The sequence below is a fragment of the Suncus etruscus genome, chromosome 15 (genome assembly GCF_024139225.1).
Source record: "Suncus etruscus isolate mSunEtr1 chromosome 15, mSunEtr1.pri.cur, whole genome shotgun sequence".
NCBI lineage: Eukaryota > Metazoa > Chordata > Mammalia > Eulipotyphla > Soricidae > Suncus > Suncus etruscus.
Window position 1 is genome coordinate 77,430,133 of NC_064862.1, and position 21,238 is coordinate 77,451,370.

The following is a 21,238-nucleotide window of genomic DNA, read 5'->3' on the forward strand; positions in this document are numbered from 1 at the left end:
GAGCCTAAGGATCACTCAAGAGGGTCTTGGGGGGACCATCTGGGGTACAAGGGATCAAACCATGTTCGCTTTGTGCAAGGCAAGCACACTATTTGCTATACTATCTCTCAGGCCCCTTCCCCACAGAGCTTTTACTGCCAATTGAGAAACAAAAATCATCCTGATATAGGATGTTCCATAAACCTAATTTATGAAAAAGACAATTCTATGTTTAATAAAATGTTTATTTGGGATGGTAACACAAGATAATCATGCAAGAGCTCAGTCAAAACAACAACAAAAAATAAGAATATAAGGAATGGCATTTGCTGCCAATGAAGGGAAAATGTCAATCATTTACTACCCAGAAGTGACAAGAAAAGCATTTTGAATCTGAGCAGGGACATGGTTGCCGTCATCTTTTGGGACTATGAATTTGAGTCACTAATAGCAACTTGTGTTCCATTTCTGGGGAAGTAAGAGTCCTAAAACCAAATCATAAATGCCCTGAAGTCCCACACTTGCCCCTGCCCACTGCATCTCTTGACAAAATAGAGACATCTCCTGCTGATCCTTCTTAGCAGGGGAAGAGGACAGGAACCTGAGGTGTCAATGAAATGAGACACCAGCTCCATTAGGACTCTCAATGTTTTGGTGGAGAAAACCTGGAAACCCTCGAGGCTCCTGATAGCGGGGAAATGTAGTGTTGTGGTGCCCGCAAAAAACAGTCCCTTGGCGGGAGATATGGAAACAGGTTCCAAATGGAAAAGTAGTGTGTCTTGGGGGTCAGACAAGTTAACTTAGTTTTTGGCAAAAAAATAAAATAAATATAGTGGAATGCAAGCTTGATAGATGGAAGAATATGTAATCTACCAACTGTCAAGGGGTATAATTTCATTGCAGACAAAAAAAAATCAACTATTTCAAAGAATTAAAAAAAAAAGTTTGCACTTATTCCTCACAAATCTTCACTTTTAGGACTACCCCAATTGAAGCTACACACTGGATTTATTAATACAGCATTAAGTTTCTTTGTGTAAAAAAATCTTTGTACATAGTAATAAAAAAAGATAAGGCAAGATGCACTAAACAGAAACCTTCTGATTCTTTTTCCTCTGGGTTCTTCCAGAGTCAGGGATGACTATCTGCAACGAAAGACTCAAGTTTCTGCTTTTCCGTCTCAAGCATCTTGTGCCTCTGCTGTGGTAGAATTCTGTCCGAGCACCCTGGAGGACAGATGCTGATGATGGCCTTTGGCACTTACGCTGGCAGACTGAGCTTCTTTCCCTTGAGGACTGGAGTGCAAAAGAGAGGAAGAGAAAACAAGGTTACTGATGTTGACAAGCAGACAGCTTCCTTCTTCCCATTCTGAGAAGTCTGTTATACATAAAATACCGCATGGCAAGGCACAAGGAAACAAACTTTTGACAACCAGAAGCCATTTATTTGTTTGTTTTGTTTTGAGCCATACCAGCTGGTGCTCAGGGCTTACTCCTGGTTCTGCACTTAAGGATTACATCTGGTGCTGGAAATTGAATCCAGTTCAGCTGTTTGCTATTCTCTACCTGCCCCAAGTTAGTGTTGAATAAACTTTTCACAATGAAAAGGTGCCACAATAGGGAAACATTAAAGCAACAGCAAAAGTAAAAATAAACTGGAAATTCTAATGTAGAATTCTGAGACTCTGGTTAATGGATGCAACTCAATGGTAGCGCAGATGCCTTGAACGTATTCAGTCTCTGATTTCTATCCCCAACACTACACACACTCCCAAACAACAGAATTCTGAGGCTCATTATAATGCTTTTCTGCTACCTGCTCTACTTTATGAACTAGTGACAGTCTAGGAAAGTGACTTTATTAAAGGTCTCAATACAGGCAGAGGGTGTGTGTATGCCCCACCATACCTTTCGTAATGTACAAGTAGAAGAAGTCACAATAAAGAATTGTCTGGACAACTCCGGCGACCACAGCAATGAGGTCAAAGAAGCCCTCAAAGTAGAAACGCCAGATCCAGTTGACCAGGTACAGAGCACGGTAGAGGCCAAGGAAGAACAGATAGTGGGTGGTGATGGTCTCCGCCTCCCCAGTCTTGCTGATCATGAACAGCTGGGGAAGGATGGCCACCGACTCCAGGTAGATGGAGAAGGTCCACAAAATCTGCAGGGAAACATGACATGTGACAGCATCAGGGCCTGTGGTGAGTTCGCAGGGCAAACACTCCCATACCATGCATGGAGTGGCACAGTGGGCAGATTCATGACTTTCACAGCAGTGCAGTCAGAGGAGAGGCCTGCCCCATGGGAGCCAGGAAACCCAGATACCTGGGCCTCTTGAGTTGTCATCAACTGTCACCAGATGTCTCCCCGGTTTCATGCTTCTTTGTGCAATTTCCTGGTGAATCTCCATATACACTTTTCCTAGACAACCTCGTCCCATTCTGAACCTGGGTACTACCAGAATCTTCTGCCAAGCTCTCAATACCAATAACCAGGTTTCTTCGACGCCCTCACTGCTATTTTCCCTTAAAAGTTCTACTTTCCACACCACCTAAATACTCTTCCTATTTCCCATAGTTTTTACATCTTTTCAATGTGGCTAAATCAAAAGGGCTGAAGAAACTAGAGCTGCAACCATGCAAACTCTGTCCAGCATAGTAGCTTAGTCTCATTCTTTGAACAACCCAGGATGTGCAGGGAAGAAAGGGCAGGTGAAAACAGTACTGTGAACTGCTTTTACCAATGCCGAGGAGCGCGGTGCTCATGCTAGGACTCAGACACGGTATGGATGCTGTGGAATAGCTGACAAGAAAGAGAAATGAGGGCTCACGAGTGGGAATAGGGAGAAAGGCACATCCTCCCAACTCTCATTAGTCAGTTTAGTCTGGAGAGTGCAATGATAACCTATTTGCAGACACACCCATTACTTCCCCTGTTCACAATTTATTTACATCACCAGTGTAAGTTATATCAGAAGTTTGTCAGCTCAAAAACAAGCAAAACAGTATCACCTCCACATTAACTGCAAATGGGTCTATTTTCCTAGGGAACTGGCTGTGCCATTAACCACCTAATAACTCACCTCAAGAGGAGAGAAATCATGATTGACAAGAAATGAGAGACCTCCCACAGGGACAACGAGAAACTCTACTCGGAAGGTGTCGTGATTTCCGTCATAGGTTGCCTTAAATTTCATGTAGATCAGGTACACTGTAGCATAGGAGCAGGCGATGTAGATAAGCTACAAAACAAGAAAGATGCCAGGTTAGCAGCTGATTTCTTCCCCTCACTGGTACTTCAAGTGGCTGGGAATTAAGTAAAAGCTACAGGCACTAAACCTTTGATGTTCGTTCCTCACTCTTTTCTGCTGGAGCAAATAAGGGATCCTCTGGGACAGGAAGGTGGTGTTCTTACACATGCACCTGGAATATCTGTAGTCTTTTTCCTCTGCTTTTGAGGATACATCTAGATGTGGTCAGCGACTATTCTTGGCTTTGCACTCGAGTGACCCCTAGATGTGATGCTGGGGAGTTATTTTTGCTTTTGTTTTTTGGTTTCTGGGCCACACCTGGCCATGCTCAATGCTTACTCCTTGCTCTATGCCTAAATTCCAGCAGGTTTGAGGTCCCATATGGAGTACTGAGGATTGAACCTGGGTCAGATGTGTGTAAGGTAAATGCCTTACCTGCTATATTATCTCCCAGGCTCTAGTGCTGGGGATTTGAACCAGGGTAGGAAACATGCAAATGCAAATCAAGTGTCAGATCCCTGTTCTACCTCTCCAGTCCCTGAATATTTGCAGTTTTAGCTTACTGGACAACACGCACAAATTTAGCCATTTGTAAGCAATTTACATCCTGATTCTAGACTCATCACTTAATAATGAAGTGCCAGTAAATAGATGCCAAGAAGAGTACCAGTGAGCACTTATTTATAGAAAAAAATAAAAAGAGTGCTCGCTTCGGCAGTACATATACTAAAATTGGAATGATACAGAGATTAGCATGACCCCTGTGCAAGGATGACATGCAAATTCATGAAGCGTTCCACATTTAAAAAAAAAGAAGAAAAAAAAATGAAAGAGTTGAGGCTGGAGACATAATACAGAGTTTAAAGGACTGACCCGCACCCCGCTGACCCCAGTTCAAGCCTGGGCACAGGGGTCCCTAGCACCATCTAGGGTTACTTTTGAGCACTGCTGGGTGTGGGCCACTCCACATTCTAAATCCCTAAAAATAAGCCAGACTCAAACCTATATCCTGAGAGTCTTTCTACTTTCCTTCATGGCCCTATGTCAAGTTGGCACTTGGTACTGGAGGTGACAGAAGTACTACTCCTGCACACCAGAGCCTCAGATGTCTACTTTTCAGGGCCGGAGTGAGAGCAGAGGCAAGGGTGCTTGTCTTATATGCAGCTGATTTGGGTTTAATCTCCACCACCCCATAAGGTCCCCTGACTAATTCCTGAGTGCACAGCCAAGAAAAAACCCTGAGCAGCACTGGGTGTGGCCCCAAAACAAAAAACAGAAACAATAACTTCTTCTTGTCTTTCGCTTAGAGCTGGACAAGTGCTGGCCTGTGGCATTAGGTAAGGCTGGGATTAAGGACAGTGTGAAGGACTGGGATCAACAGCTTCCTTGATTTGGCGCGTGCACCATCAAGATGTTTGGTGGTACACTGATTCTCTGCATTTTATTTTATTTGTTAATTGTTTTAGGGCCATTATCTAGAAATGCTCAGGGGTTACTCCTGGCTTTGAGCTCAGGAATCACTCCTGGTGGGCCTTGGAGTACCATATGGAATGCTGGGGATTAAACCTGGGTCACCCACATGCAAGACAACCACCTAACCCACTGTACTACCTCTCTGGACCACTACTCTGCATTTCAATGGACGTCTGTGTTAATGAAACTTTTAAAACTTAAGGCACAAAGGATGTCATGGGTAATGCTGTTTAGGACAAGCTAGAATGTATTAGAACCATGAAGTCAATAAAAACAGATAAACAAGGGTCAGAGCGGTGGTGCAAGCGGTAGAGCATTTGCCTTGGACACGCTAACCTAGGACAGACCACAGTTCAATCCCCCAGCATCCCATATAGTACCCCAAACATCAGGGCAGAAGTTTTAGAAACACCGATTCAGTGGGAGTTAAGCAAATGCTTCCTACAAAGTCCCTCTTACAGCAGCGGAAAGACTGCAGCAAGGAGCCAGAGTTACTGCCTCATTCTAAACCCACATACATTGCTCCTAAGGATTTACCACCCTCCCCACAGAGGCTCTGCATTGCATCCCTATACATGTATGCACACACACGTGCACACACACGTACACACGTGTACACATACACACACACACACACACACACCTTAAATCTACAGTGCACAGCACTTTTAGAGAAAAGCTTTGTGGCTGGAGCAATCGCACAGTGGTAAACACAATTGCTTTGTATGCAATAGACCCAGATGGACCTGGCCTCAATCCCCAGCATCCCATATAGTCCCCTGAGCCTGCCATGAGTAATTTCTTTTTTTTTTTTTTTTTTATTTTGGATCACACCCAGCGGCACTCAGGGGTTACTCCTGGCTCTATACTCAGAAATCACTCCTGACAGGCTCAGGGGACCATATGAGCTGCCGGGATTCGAACCACCATCCTTTTGCATACAAGGTAAGCACGCTACCTCCATCTATCTCTCCGGCCTGCCGTGAGTAATTTCTAAGAGCAGAGCCTGAGGACTGCTGGGGTGCAGTCAAAAAACAAACAAACAGGGCCCGGAGAGATAGCACAGCGGTGTTTGCCTTGCAAGCAGCCGATCCAGGACCAAAGGCGGTTGGTTCGAATCCCGGTATCCCATATGGTCCCCCGTGCCTGCCAGGAGCTATTTCTGAGCAGACAGCCAGGAGTAACCCCTGAGCACCGCCGGGTGTGGCTCAAGAACTAAAACAAAAACAAAAACAAAAAAACAACAAAAAAGAAGTAGCTTTATAACATATATTTAACAATAGCAATCTTACTTGATATGTGTACAAATTGGACTAAAAACATAAGTAAAAAGCACAATATCTAGATTCTTTTTCTTTTCTTTTTTTTTTTTTTTTTTTTAAATATCTAGATTCTTTACTTGGGGGCTGAAGAATGTGTAGTCTTCCAAGTAATGCCACTTGTGAAATTCTGGGACAGAGGGTTGAGTGTTCATTCCCAGCAAAATTCCCCGAGAAAAACACATAATACTGGGGACTGGGACCCAGAGTGATAGTACAGCAGGTCCAGGGTGTTGCTTGCCTTGCACACAAGTATACACAGCACACCAATCCTTTTAGCTCTCGCCCTGACCCCCACATTATTCTTTCTTTCTTTTTTTTTTTTTTTTTGGTTTTTGGGTCACACCCAGCAGTGCTCAGGGGTTCCTCCTGGCTCTACGCTCAGAAATCGCTCCTGGCAGGCTCGGGGGACCATGTGGGATGCCGGGATTTGAACCACTGTCCTTCTGCATGCAAGGCAAACGCCTTACCTCCACGCTATCTTTCCGGCCCCATATCCTTGAAGATGTTTAAATGTACAGTTAGTATAAATTTAACAGTTTCCAGAAGCCAAAGAATCAGGATAGTCTTTATTCTATATGGATATTCATTTCTTTATAGATACCATTCCTTACCTTCATAGATGTATTATATAATGAAATAAACGAAGTAAAAAGATCCAGGTAACGCGTTGTGAAGACCAGTGCAAACAGAAGCTGGCTTTTCCCAGAAATACCTGAAATAAAGTAAAAGGGGGTTATCAGGCATTCAGGCATATCTAGAGAACTTTATAATTCTTTCTGAAGGAAAAAATGGGCATTGAACACTGGGAAAGGGGCCCCCAGAGTCAAAGATCAATGTCTAGGATGATTAAATAAAAAGTGAGTGTTTTAGATTTCTCTCTCTGAACCTTCATTTATTTTTGGGGGGAGGGGGTCTTTTTTAGGCTACACTTGGTGGCACTCAGAAATCACTCCAGGCAGGCTCACGGGACCATATAGGTTACTGGGGATTGAACCCAGGTCGGCCGTGTACAAGGCAAATGCCCTGCTTGCTGTGCTATGGCTCTGGCCCTCCCTGAACCTTATTGGAGAGCTCTGAACAACTTATATTTATTTATTTATTTATTTATTTATTTATTTATTTATTTATTTTTGGGCCACATCCAGCGGTGCTCAAGAATTACTCCTGGCTCTGCAATCAGGAATCGTTCCAGGTGGGCTCAGAGGAACATATATACATGGGATACTGGGGGTCGAACCTGAGTTGGCTACATGCAAGGCAAGCACCCTACTTGCTCTACTATCAATTTGCCCCTGAACACCTTCTTTCACTATGATGGGTGACTTAAAGTGTCTTAAGCCATCAGCAGTGTTCCAGGATAGTATGAACGACATACTACACCAAGACGTAATTTTAGGTGTCATAGTGCGGTCAGCGCTGTAACTTGTCTCATAGCATCTTTCTATCTTAAAACAATGCCCCAAGGGGGAAATAAAAATGCCCCATGATGACAATGCTTTTTAGGAAGAAGCTATTTAAGGAGATGGAAAACCAAGTGAAAGAATAGGGACTCACAAACTCACAACATGCCCTAACCCTCTACAGCTAAGTACTTGCCTTGCATGTGGCTGGCCAGAGTCAATCCCAGATAAACCATTAGCAAGACTCACCTACACCAGATGGTGCTCAGGGCTTACTGCTGCCATGTTCAGGGAACCATACAGGATGCCAGTGACTGAACCCTGGTCAATCATGAGCAAGGCAGGTACCCTACCCACTGTACTATTTCTCCAGTTCTAGAGCAGCACCTTTCATTTATTTTTGTTTCTGGAGATACCTGGCAGTGCTCAGGAATTACTCCAGCCGCTGCACTCAGGAATATACTCCTGGCGGTTCTGGGGAAACCATATGGGGTTTATGGGATTTAACCCTGGTTGGCTGTATTGCAAGGGCCCTCCTCACTTTATTATTGTTCCAGGCCAAGCAGCACCTTTGTTTGGGGGGAGAGGGATTGTCATTTTTTTTTTTTTTTTGGGCCACACTCAGCAATGCTCAAGGCTTACTCCTGGTCCTGTGCTCAGGAATCACTCCTGGGTGGCTCCACGGACCATATGAGATTTTGGGATTAAATCTGGGTCAACATCTGCAAAGCAAGAGCCCTATCCATTGTAGTATCGCTCCAGCTCTGCAATCATTGCCTTTTAAACACACTTCCTACCTTTTGTTTTTGTTTTTGTTTTTGAGTCACATTCAGCAGCGTTCAGGGGTTACTCCTGGCTCCATACTCAGAAATCGCTCCTGGCAGGTTATAGAATGCTGGGATTTGAACCACCATCCTCCTGTGTGCAAGGCAAACACCCTACTCCTGTGCTATCTCTCGGGCCCCTTTGTTTTTGGTTTTCTTTTTGGGCTACACCTGGCAGCACTCAGGGGTTACTCCTGGCTCTGCACTCAGAAATCACTCCTGGCAGGGAGCTGGAGAGATAGCATGGAGGTAAGGCATTTGCCTTGCATGCAAAAGGACAGTGGCTTGCATCTCGGCATCTCATCTGGTCCCCTGAGCCTGCCAGGAGCGATTTCTGAGCATAGAGCCAGGAGTAACCCCTGAGTGCTGCCAGATGTGACCCCCCCCCAAAAAAAAAAAAAACAATTAAAAAAAAAGAAAAAAAAAGAAATCACTCCCGGCAGGCGCGGAGGACCATATGGGATGTCAGCAATTGAACCCGGGTCTGTGCTGTGTCTGCCACCTGCAAGGCAAATGCCTTACTGCTGTGCTACCTTTCCACTCCAACCCCATTTTTTTTTTTTTTTTTGGTTTTTGGGCCACACCCGGTAACGCTCAGGGGTTACTCCTGGCTATGTGCTCAGAAGTTGCTCCTGGCTTGGGGGACCATATGGGACACCGGGGGATCGAACCGCGGTCCGTCCAAGGCTAGCGCAGGCAAGGCAGGCACCTTACCTTTAGCGCCACCGCCCGGCCCCTCCAACCCCATTTTGAATTTAACTTTTTCTGTCTTTTTAAATTCTCTTTATATCTATGATTATCTGTTATCAGTATCTCAAATCAGAGAAATACAATTTTATTTTATTATTTTTTTCTTTTCTTCTTCTTCTTTTTTTTTTTTTTTTTTTGGTTTTTGGGTCACACCCGGCTGCGCTCAGGGGTTACTCCTGGCTCTACGCTCAGAAATCACTCCTGGCAGGCTCGGGGTGGGGTGTGTGTACCAGGATTTGAGCCATTGTCCTGCATGCAAGGCAAACACCCTACCTCCATGCTATCTCTCTGGCCCCCTTTTTTACTTTTTATACTTTTATCTCATATTTATCTTTCCTTGTTAGTATTTCTAGTTCATTTGTTTTAAAGATTGCATAGTAGTCCACAGAATGAAAGGACCAATATATATATATATATATATATATATCAATGAACATTTGGGCTACTTATAAACTTTATTATAAAGACTGCATAAAAGGTCCAGAGCAGTAACAGCCTGGAGATAAAGTACTTGCTTTGAGCATGGTTCCCTGAGCACTTCCAAGAATGATCTCTGAGCACTGAGTCAAGAATATCCCCCAAACAAAAATGTCCCCAGCCCCAATACCCAACTGCTTGGACCAGTAGTTTGATTCTCAGCACATGGTTCCCTGAGCATCCCTGGAGGCACTCAATAGTTGTTGGTAGAGCCCCCAGACCTCATGAGCACTAGCTGGGAAGCACTCAACCCTCTAAAAAAATAAAATAATAATAATAACAACCTACATGGACAAATTTGTTTTCTAGACATATTTTTCCCTCACTCATTTAGTTATAACAAATAACTTCTTACTGTCCAATTTCCTCTAGAAAGAATATGTCGATTTTCATATTAATACCAGATAAAAATGCTTCCCCTTTTTGTTTTCAAGCCACACCTGAAGTATTCAGGAACTACTCGCAAGGCACTGCTCTAGGCCCTAGATTCTAGGGTCTCAGTAGTGCCTAAGTAAGCGTCTAGTGCGGGGATCAACCTTGACTTCCACATGCAAAGCATATGCAAGCACCCCGTGAGCTGCATCCCTAGTTGAGCTGCTCTTTACCTCCTATACTGTTGCCTACAGGGATGTTGCACACGTCTTAATCCCACTAGGGGCACTTGCTGTGCACATTGCTGATCAGGGTTCAATCCCTGGCAGTCCATATGATCCCTCCTGAGTGCAGAGCCAGGAGTAAACTGAGCGCCACTATGTGTGGCCCAAAAACAATAAACAAAAAGAAAAACCCAGGTTAGATATATGCAAGCCAAGTGCCTTACTGCTGTATCATCTCTCTGGCCACTGCTTATATTTTAAACTCTCCATGTGTCTTATTTCAGCTAATCTGCAGCTTTCTGGGGAGCAGAAACCTTAACTACAGAGTGCTGCTCTGAACTATGTCCCCACTAGGCTTGAACCTAGTAGGTGGCCAATAAACGGACTACTCAAAGGTCTGGCACTCAAAAGATCAAGTGACAACTGCTAGAAAGAAGTTGGGAAGGTGCTGCAAAGGCTTCTTGTACTAAATGTCCAGTTAGGGAGGAGCACGAGAGAGGGAGGGCACCAGCAGCATTCCAAGTAAGACAGGGATGGGGCCGCATCGGTAGGGCGTTTGCCTTGCAAGCGGCTGACCTAGGACAAACAGAGGTTCGATCCCTGGTGTTCCATATGATCGCCCAAGCCAGAAGCGATTTCTGAGTGCATAGTCAGGAGTAACCCCTGAGCATCACAGGGTGTGGCCCCCCCCCCAAAAAAAAACAAACCAATCAACAAACAAAAAAACCAAGTAAGACAGGGAATAAGGACAGCACTAACTGAGCCTACAGAAAAATGCAGTTATAAAGTTTCATTCTTTTACAAACCAGGGCAGCTTCTTCCAAAACCATCCAGACTCATGCTTACAACAAGAATGAAGTGAAGGGGTCAGGGCAATGTAGGAGGCCTATGTTTCTAAGTTAGATCTCCAGTATTCCAAACAACTCTGAACACCACAATGTTGAATATTGTGAACACAACTCCCTGGAGTATTCCCTGAGTACTGCTGGATGTCCCTGCTCCAACCCCCAAACACAACAAGAAATAAAGTGACAACTTGAGTTTACAGTAGATGCAATCGCAAAGGCCGCACAGGACCATGGGAAATGGACTTCTCTCAAACACTGCTCCAGAAGGCAGCAGCAGCCACAGAAAGCTCATACAGATGATGCTAAGTCAAGATCAAATTCCCTGACAGCTCCCCGACTCCCCACTCCCCAAAGTAGGTCCCCTAAGACAGCAGTTCTTAAACTAAGCAGGAAAAACACAACCTCCAGCTTCTTGTCTCAGACATTCTCCTAAAGGGGAAAGCACCCAGCTTCCTCGGCTGCAGGCACAGACAAAACAGGTGCCAAATCCTAAAATAACCTCAAACCAGTATTTTCAAACTGAGAAACAGTGAGAAACACAACCTAGATGCACATGTCTCCTATTCCAGTTATTTGAGAAACTCCTATCAAATTCTTACTCTTTCAAAAAGTATCCTAACAACTTTTATAATTTAGGATGGAAAAATTTGGTGTTTAATTCTAAGCAAAAATCCTGGTGATTTTGAAATGTAAGGGTCAGGAAATCTTTCATACAGGAACTAAAACGATCCTATCTCTAAGAACAAGGAGGGTTTAATAATAGGCTATAATTATAGGCGAACTGTAACTTGTCAAACACAAACTTAAATGGTCTTAGTTTTGCTGAAATACTTTAATTTTTGTTAAGTGCTTCAAAGTTTCCCAAAATGAAAATAGTGCCTATTAAATAAAAACAAAATAGCAAACTCCTCTATCTAGTCTTACCACCACTCAAGGTTCCCTTGAGAATTCCATTTCAGAGTCACACTAAATTTTCCCAAACATTTAGACACATTTAATTTGGACCCACACTAAGGAGACAGCAAGCTTCCATGCTTAATGACTTGCCAGAGGAGGACATTTCTGAGAAACAGAAACCATAAAGAGACAAAAAAAAATTTAGCTTAATTCATTATTTACACACCTAAACTAATACAATATTATTTCAATTTTGTTTCAGAAAACAAGTAATTTATTCACACCTGCAGTGGGAGGTGAAACTAAGCTGATGACTTCAGATTCAGAACAGACATAAGAGCACCCATGCCCAAGGTGAGGGTGAGGGTGTGTGTAGATTCAGAACAGACAAGATATGTGTGTGTGTGTGTGTGTGTGTGTGATGACTTCAGATTCAGAACAGACACAAGAGCACCCACTGCCCAAGGTGAGGGTGTGTGTGTATGTGTTTGTGTGTGTGTGGTGTGTGTGTGCAAGAGCACCCACTGCCCAAGGTGAGGGCTGTGTGTGTGTGTGTGTGTGTGTGTGTGTGTGTGTGTGTGTAATGCTGGCCTCACTCTATGTGTGCTGATGTGTGGGTCGCAGCCCCCCACCTGTACAGCCAGCCAACACCCCACATGCCACAGCCCCCAGCTGAGACAGAGGTGGGGTGGGGTTTAGTTGGGGGCTCACCATCTTGCTCAGGGGTCACTGTCCCAGGTCCTCCTTCATAGGAACACGCAGGCCCCTACCCTACCCTACCTTACCCTACCCGTTCCTACGACCTAGGACTCCCCGAAAAGTGAGAGAGAACCCAACTGGGCGGGACTTGACCCCGTCCCGGGCAGCTGGCAGCTCAAAGGTCCTTCCAGGTTCCTGGGGCGGGGATGGGGGGGGGAGAGAGACACTCGGGGTGCGGCAGCTAATCTACTGGGGGGGGCCGAGTCGCATTCAGGGGGTCCTGATCCAGATTCCTGCCACATCCCTTCAGAGCTCTGAGGTCGGCGGGGACAGCTCCCTCAAGTCCCCCTCGAGTTTCCTAATTGCAGGGAGCCCCCCAGAGCCCCCCTCGAGCATCGCCGAGGAGCCAAGGCCTCGGGTGGGTGACGTGGAGGCTCCGGGGGGGCCCCTCCTTAGAACTCCCGAGGCGAGCGTGCGCTGGGCACGCAGGGGACCCCAAAACCCCTTTGAGGCGGCCCCGAAAAAACGTCCTTGGAGTCCCCCCGCCTGGGGGGAGGTGTGCTCAGGCCAAGGGGGGACCCCGGAGCTGCCACGTCAGGCCTGATCCGCTGCCCCCACAGCTAGAATCCAAGAGAGCAAGCCAGGCAGAAGTCCTCCGGGCCGGGCGGGCGTCCCGCGCGGGCCCCGGGGGTGTGTCGGGCGGGCCCGGCCTGGCCGCGCGCGAGCCGCCGAAGCCTAGCCCGGGTCGGGCCCCTTCCGGCTGGCCGGCCCCGCTCACCGGCGCACGAGCGCGTCTTCCAGATCTTGAGCAGCAAGATGACGATGGCCGCCAGGTGGGACAGGTCCCCGGTCAGCCGGAAGATGTTCATGGCGGCGGCGGCGGAGGCGGCGGCGGCGGCGGCGCGGGGCTCAGCGGCGCCTAGAAGGAAGCGGCGGCGAAGATGGCGAGCGCGGGCGCGACGTGGCCGCGGACGTGGCCAAACTGCCGGCGCGCGCGGAGCAGCCTGGGAGAAGGGGCGTGACCACGACCGGACCACGCCCACACATAACAGGACACGCCCCGGTTTGCCGGTGGCCACGCCCCTTAAAGGGCCTGCCCCGCCGCACCCACCCGCTGCTCCGGCTTCCACGTCTCCTTCCCTGGTACCACCACCACCACCGCCGCCGCCGCCGCCACCCGCCCCCGGCCGCGTTTCCGCCTTCCCTGCGGCTGCCAGCGATTTCCTTTTCCATTTTCAACTGACCCTTTGTGGTCAGGTTTTTTTTTTTTTTTTTTGCTTTTTTATTTATTTATTTATTTTTGGTTTTTGGGCCACACCCGGCGGTGCTCAGGGGTCACTCCTGGCTGTCTGCTCAGAAATAGCTCCTGGCAGGCACGGGGGATCATATGGGACACCGGGATTCGAACCAACCACCTTAGGTCCTGGATCGACTGCTTGCAAGGCAAACGCCACTGTGCTATCTCTCCGGGCCCCGCTTTTTTATTTTTAATTGTGAGAACAAAGATGCTTTTTTTTTTTTTTTTTTACATCTTTTTCTCCCCCACTTCTCCCACCCACTGTTGGCAAGAGGTGTAGTGTAAATGCTTAGAAAGTAAGAGGGGAAAAAAAAGATCTTGCTTGGATCATCGACGTGGCGAGTGTCCCCTCCCCGAAGAAAAGATGCGCCTTCAGCAAACCCTCATAATAATTTTGTCTCCTGGACTGTGTTTGAGGAAGAAAAATGGGGAAACGATGGGGGAGAAAAGGGAGCATAATTAAAGGAACCAAAATGTAGGATAACTAAAGAAAGCCAACATGACAAGACGCAGCGAAGCCTGCAAAAATTAAAAATTGGCTATGGAATTTGCAGAGCCCAGAGCAGAATGAATGAAGATAAGCGAAGGATGGGGTTCCCCCATATGCCGCCCCTTTGAGGCCCCTACATAGAAAGCTTTTCCCCCTTTCTTTGGCAGAGTCTCAGCTTCGTTAAGAAAATAAAATTAGGGGGTGAAGAGATAGCAGAGGTTCAAATCCCAGAATCGAGCCTGCCAGGAGCGATTTCTGAGCGTAGAGCCAGGAGGAACCCCTGAGCACTGCTGGGTGTGACCCAAAAACCAGAAAAAAAGAAAATTAAAAAGGCATTTTAAACTATGGGTGTGTCTTTATGGCTGGCCACGTCCTTTGTGAATGCCAATATGACTTTCAGATGTGGAAGGACTAAAAATAGATCATTGCAATTTAATAACAATTAAAAGCTGACCCAAGAGAGGGCCTGAAGAAATTCAGATAGGAAGGTGGAAAAGAAAGGAGAAAGGGGTACAACATGCAGAATTGGGAGTTCAGCCCTGGGCCTGAGACATTGGATAGACCATTGTTCTTCCCTGGATAATCAAGATGAAAGATGGTGGGGCCAGAGAGATAGCATGGAGGTAAGGCATTTGCCTTGCATGCAGAAGGTTGATGGTTTGAATCTCGGCATCCGATATGGTCCCCATATCCCCTGAGCCTGCCTGGAGCGATTTCTGAGCATAGAGCCAGGAGTAACCCCTGAGCACTGCCAGGTGTGACCCCCCCCCAAAAAAAAAAAGATGCAAGATGGTGATGATGAAGGGAATGATTGGCAGTGCTGAGGGTGGAACACAGGGCCTCACTAGGGCAAGGCAAGTTCTCTGTCTGGAAGCAGCATCCCTAGCCCTAAGTCTGAGCAGGCCTAAGTTGGTTTATTTTTTGGGGGAGGGGGACACACTGGGCTCAGCACTCAAAAATTATTCCTGGCAGGCTCAGTAGACTGACTATATGGAATGCTGGGGATCAAAGCCGGATCGGCCACATATAAGGCAAATGCCCTACCCACTGTGCTATCTATCACTCCAACTCCTTTTTGTTTTCATTTTGGGCTCACACCAGGCAGTAAGCTCAGGGTTTACTCCTGGGTCTGCACTCAGGAATCCAAATAGGATGCCAGAGATGGAACCCAGGTTGCTTGAGGTTGAGTCTTAGTTCTGAGGGAGGATGAACTAATAATGCCTGAGGGTTGCTGGTTCTCTGCCAACTATCTCAGTCAAACTTTTCTTTCACCAACACCTCATGCCAGAAGGTAACCCTGAGGGTACAAGGACCTTTGAGGTTCCTGGGTCAGAAGAAGGCGAGAGGCCTGCCCTGAGGAACTGAGCATTGCACTGTGGGATGACCCCACTGGAAGGGGACCTCAGGGCTTCTGAATACTGCTTGGGAGGTACAGTCCCATTTTTTTTCTTGCAGGGCTGGAGAGATAGTACAGCGAGTAGGGAGCACATGTACTTTTGCACATGTGTAAAATCAGAAGTAACCCCTGGGTACTGCCAGGTTTGGGCCAAAAAAACAAACAAAAAATAGAGATAGTGGGACCGGTGAGGTGGTGCTAGAGGTAAGGTGTCTGCCTTGCAAGCGCTAGCCAAGGAAGGACCACGGTTGGATCCCCAGCGTCCCATATGGTCCCCCCAAGCCAGGGGCAATTTCTGAGCGCTTAGCCAGGAGTAACCCCTGAGCATCAAATGGGTGTGGCCCCAAAACAAACAACAAACAAAAAAAGAGTAATCCCTGAACATGGTTGGGTGTGACAAAAAAAAAAATCAAGACCAGAGAGAGCCAGTATGATAAGGTGTTGAGTCCAATTCAGTCCCCAGAATTGAGTGATCTCACAGCGCACTAACCAAGAGAAAGGCCAAGGGACTAAGTATGCTTCACATGAGCCACAGCCTGTCTGATTTCATACTGCCAAGGTCATGCACAGCTTTGGTGACTCCCAACCTCCCCCTAAAAGGAGCACTACCAAGAGAGGCCCTATCTGAAAAGAAAGGAGTGAATGTAACTTAGACGGTGACTCACTTCTAGCAAACAGAACACAGCAGCAAGGAAAGGTCACTCCCAGCTCTGGTATCCTCCCTGATCCGGCTCGGCTGGGGACAGCAGCTGTCAGGTAGGACACAGGGTACGTTTCCTGGGAGAGAATAGACGCTCCTATGGCTACTCAGTGAACCTCAGGAAATAGTTCAGGCAGGCCTAAGCATGATGGCGACCTTAGATGCTGCCCTGATGGGAACTGGGTGTCTCATGTGGGCCACTCAGTTCTGTGCTCTGGAGCACAAGAGTCCAGGGGCTCACCTTGGTATGTGGCCAACATATATGATCCCCTAAAAAGAAGGAAGGAAGGAAGGAAGGAAGGAAGGAAGGAAGGAAGGAAGGAAGGAAGGAAGGAAGGAAGGAAGGAAGGAAGGAGGAAGGAAGGAAGGAGGAAGGAAGGAAGGAAGGAAGGAAGGAAGGAAGAAGGAAGGAAGGAAGGAAGGAGGAAGGAAGGAAGGAGGAAGGAAGGAAGGAGGAAGGAAGGAAGGAAGGAAGGAAGGAAGGAAGGAAGGAAGGAAGGAGGAAGGAAGGAAGGAAGGAAGGAAGGAAGGATGGAAGGTGGAAGGAAGGAGGAAGGAAGGATGGATGGAAGGAAGGAGGAAGGAAGGAGGAAGGAAGGAAGGAGGAAGGAAGGAGGGAAGGAAAGGAATGGAAGGAAGGAAGGAAGGAAGAAGGAAGAAGGAAGGAAGAAGGCAGGTGAGAGAGGGAAGAATAGAGGGAAGGAGAGAGGGAAGGGACATTAATACTATCTTATTTAGCAATGTGATATTTTGTATATTCAGACTATTTGCATGAGGAAAACTTCTTGTCTTTTTTGTTTGTTTGTTTGTTTGTTTGTTTTGGGGCTACAACTGGCAGCACTCAGGGCTTACTTTTGACTGTGCTCAGAAATTGCTCCTGGCAGGCTTGGGGGACCAGATGGAATGCCAGGGATCAAACCTGGGTCAGCCATGTAAAAGGTAAATGCTCTACTGCTGTACTATCACTCTGGTTCCAAAACTTCGTCTCACCTGGTGATGCTTAGGGGTTACTCCTGACTATGCATTCAAACTGCGGTTCATCCTAGGTTAGCCACATGCAAGGCAAACACCCTACCACTTGCGCCACTGCTCAAGTCTCAACTTTCTGTCTTATTAAAGGCACTTTTATGTGGGTTCTGTGTGTGTGTTTTTCTTACCATACCAGATAATGTTCAGGGATTGCTCCTAGCCCTGTACTCAAGAACAACTCCTAGAAGTCCTGGAGATGCTACTCAGGGTATCATACAAGCGATTTCTGAGCATAGAACCAGAAGTAACCCCTGAGCACTGCTGGGTGTGATCCAAAAACCAAAACAACAACAACAACAAAAACATTTTGTGATAAGGTAATGTGAGAAATACAAAGAGATACATGAGATAATGTATGGCCTATTAAAGAAGATGGGTTTGTGGGTCAATGAATCCAATTACCTATTTTGCATTTTGATGGTGTTTACAATAATACATGTGCTATGACCGTTTTCCTTCTAAAGCTGGGACCATGGGCTTTCTTTTTTTTGGGGGGGGTTCTGGGTCACACCCGGCAGTGCTCAGGGGTTACTCCTGGCTCTACGCTCAGAAATCGCTCCTGGCAGGTTCGGGGGACCACATGGGATGCCGGGATTCGAACCACCAACCTTCTACACATGAGGCAAATGCCTTACCTCCATGCTATCTCTCCAGCCTCTAAACCATGGGTTTTGTAATGAGTTGATTGTATTCCTTGGTCCCACAACATAGATCATAGATGCTGTGAATTCTGGTGCAGGAGGTAAGTTTACTTTATTTATTTATTTTTGTTCTTTTCTGTAACACTCGGCAGCGCTCAGGGGTTACTTATAGCTCTATGCTCAGAAATCACTCCTGGCAAGCTCAGGGGACCATATGGGATGTTGGATTTGAACCACCGACCTTCTGCATGCAAAGCAAATGCCCTACCTCCATGCTATCTTTCCAACCCCTAGGAGATAAGTTTAATATGACATACTCAGTCATGTGATCTGTCTGGTCATAAGGAGGGTAATGCCAGCCATTACCCACCAGTCACTTTTCTGAGAAAAGCTGCCAACTCTGCCTTCTGCGACTTTGTCAGGCCAGCATATGTATAAGAATCCTCCAAATGCCCCCTAGGCCCTACTCTGCCTCCTCTGAGTTTAATGGTCCGCAATGGGTTAACCACATTGACCATCAAGAATGGGTCACCACCATGCATTGGGCACCCTCTGCTATGTCACTTGGATGAAAAGGTTCATGTCCTGATCTCGTCCAGTTCTGTGTCACCTTTCAAGTCATCACTGAATGGATCTGGTTACTTTTTTTTTGTTTTTGGGCCATACCCGGCGATGCTCAGGGGTTACTCCTGGCTATGTGCTCTGAAATTGCTCCTGGCTTGGGGGACCATATGGGACACTGGAGGATCAAACTGCAGTCCATCCTAGGCTAGTGCGGGCTTACTGCTTGTGCCACTGCTCTGGCCCCAATGGATCTGGTTACTTTTATGATGAAAATAATGAGAATGATGATGTTTATGTGTTTGGTGAACAAAGTTACTACATCTCCACCAACAACAATGTGCTGAGGACCCTCCATTAGTGGCCTTGGTCACTTCTGGTCCAGCCCCATCCCTCCCCACCACCACCCGTTGTCCAGCCCCCTACTTCAGGTTTGTCCTGTTGTCTGAAATGCAGGCTTTGTTCTGGTCTATTCCCTTTCTTTGTTCCTCTCTGTACCACACATGAGTGAGCTCAGGAGGCATTTGAACTTTTCCCTCTGATGTAATTGGATAATCTGCCTTCTGGTTCCATTTCCATTCAGGTTGTAGCAAAAGGCACGATTTCACTTTTCTTACAGCTGAATAATTTCCATTATAATATGGACCACAATTTATGCCTGTCTGCCTTGTCTCTCTCCTGTTCTCTTTTCTTTCCCTCCCTCTCTTTTTTACTTTTTCTTTGTGTGTTTTGTTTTGTTTATGGATCCTACCTGGTGGTACTCAGGGATTACTCTTGGTTCTGCACTAGAGATCAGGGACCATATGGGATGTCAGGGATAAAACCCACGTCAGCTTCATGCAAAGCAAATGCCCTCCCCACTGTACTATCACCCTGGCCCCCAAAAGATAAAATTTTTTTTGGTCACACCCAGCAGTGCTCAGGGGTTATTCCTGGCTCTTCGCTCAGAAATCGCTCCTGGCAGGCTTGGGGGACCATATGGGATGACGGGATTCGAACCACCGTCTTTCTGCATGCAAGGCAAATGCCCAACCTCCACAAATCTCTCTGGTCCCCTAAAAGATAAAATTTTTAAAAATCAAAAAGGGAGTAATAAAATTGGTGGCTGCTGCTGCCCTTCTGCTTCTTCTCCCTGATGTTCATGGAGAGCAGGGGGGCAATTCTGTGGCTTGGCAAGGGTGAAGAAGCTTCTTTACTCAACTGGGTTAGTGCCCAGAGATGCTTCCAGGTGATCCTCTAGGACACACTTAGGTGATTGTGTGTGACAAGGGAACCAGGCATGGAAATGTATCCTCCAACACTTATGCCAACTCACTTGGGGCAGGTACAAGGCCAGAGGTCAGTCACGTCATGCCACCAACGTGTCCAGGAGCACTTGGCCTCAGAGGGAGCAAAGGTTGAGCTCTCTACATGCAGGAGTTGAGATAGCAGTTGGGACTTGAGAGGTTACAGAAAAGTTTTTAAAGATTCAAAGACACTCTAACTATGCTTAGCCAGCCCTGGGGCAGTCTGAGAGTGCTGAATCCTAACCACTAGACCACCAGGGAGCGTACCCCTGGGGGCAGTCTGGGTGATGCCCCAAAGGGCTAAGGTGGGTTATGTTGATGTGGATGTACAGACCTGGGCAGATGGAGTCTATCAGACCTTGCTGACAGCTTTGAGCTGGGACACCCCATCTGCTGCTCTGACTAATCGAGAGAGACAGAGATATAGGCAGACCAGAACCCAGGTCCTCAGGCCCAGGATCAAACCAGGCCTTTAAGGAGCCTTAACCTGGAAAGTTTTTTTTTTTTAATTGTCTATCTTTGTTTTTGTTTTTGGACCATATCCGGTGGTGCTCAGGAGTTACTCCTGACTCTGCACTTAGGCATCACTTCTGGCAGGGCTCAGGGTACCCTGTGGGGTGCTGAGGAAGGAATCTGCTATGTTAGCTGTGGTAGGCCTGAGTTGCAAATGTAGTCACAGTACCTTCCTGAGTTTCAAACATGTTATTTGTAAAAAGGAGTTAACAAAACCACCTTGAGGGCAGCCAGGACCGGAAAAACAGGATGGGGGTTGAAGGAACTCAGAGCACTGGGCTGCAGAACTTAGCTAAGGGTCCAGGGAAGAAGGTCTGGGTTAGCAGGACCATGGGCCAGGTTACAGAGATAAACAGACTCCCCAGCTTGTCAACGATGAGATTGGGGGTCTGGTGAACATACAGGTGGAGGCTTCATCCTAATTCCAGTGCCAATCCACCCTCAATGGAACCAGGCTCCCAGGCTGGACAGACTGACATACCAGTGTCCTGGGTCCCCACAGGGCAGTAAGTCCATCAAGTATTGGTGAATCATCAGAGAAACAGTCACTCAGCAGGGATGTTAAAAGACCCACATCTCTAATCATTTGGGGATGGCATATTAGCCCACTCTGTAGCTAATGGTGATGAGAACCCATTCAGATTCATCTAAGACCCTTAATTCAAGAGTTGGTTTTTAGGGGGAAGGGGAGGTCACTCCCAGCAGTGCTCAAGCGTTATTCCTGAGTCTGTGCTCAGAAATCACTCCTAGCAGGGTCAGGAGGACCATATGAGATGCCAGAAATTGAACCCGCAAGCAAGGCAAATGTCCT

At 46.9% G+C, this 21,238-nt stretch overlaps 1 protein-coding gene and 1 non-coding gene across 2 annotated transcripts; one reads left to right on the top strand and one right to left on the bottom strand.

Annotated features, from left to right (window-relative positions):
• Window positions 1–203: 203 nt before the first annotated feature.
• Window positions 204–13,506, bottom strand: KDELR2 (KDEL endoplasmic reticulum protein retention receptor 2). Its single transcript, XM_049788701.1, has 5 exons — window positions 13,293–13,506; window positions 6,635–6,735; window positions 3,061–3,219; window positions 1,887–2,139; window positions 204–1,274 (listed from the first exon to the last, which is right to left on the bottom strand). Exons 1-5 carry the CDS (start codon window positions 13,381–13,383, stop codon window positions 1,240–1,242), a joined length of 639 nt encoding a protein of 212 aa, XP_049644658.1. The 5' UTR covers window positions 13,384–13,506; the 3' UTR covers window positions 204–1,239.
• Window positions 3,931–4,034, top strand: LOC126031764 (U6 spliceosomal RNA). Its single transcript, XR_007503594.1, has one exon. It is a non-coding gene; the product is annotated as a U6 spliceosomal RNA (small nuclear RNA).
• Window positions 13,507–21,238: the final 7,732 nt, after the last annotated feature.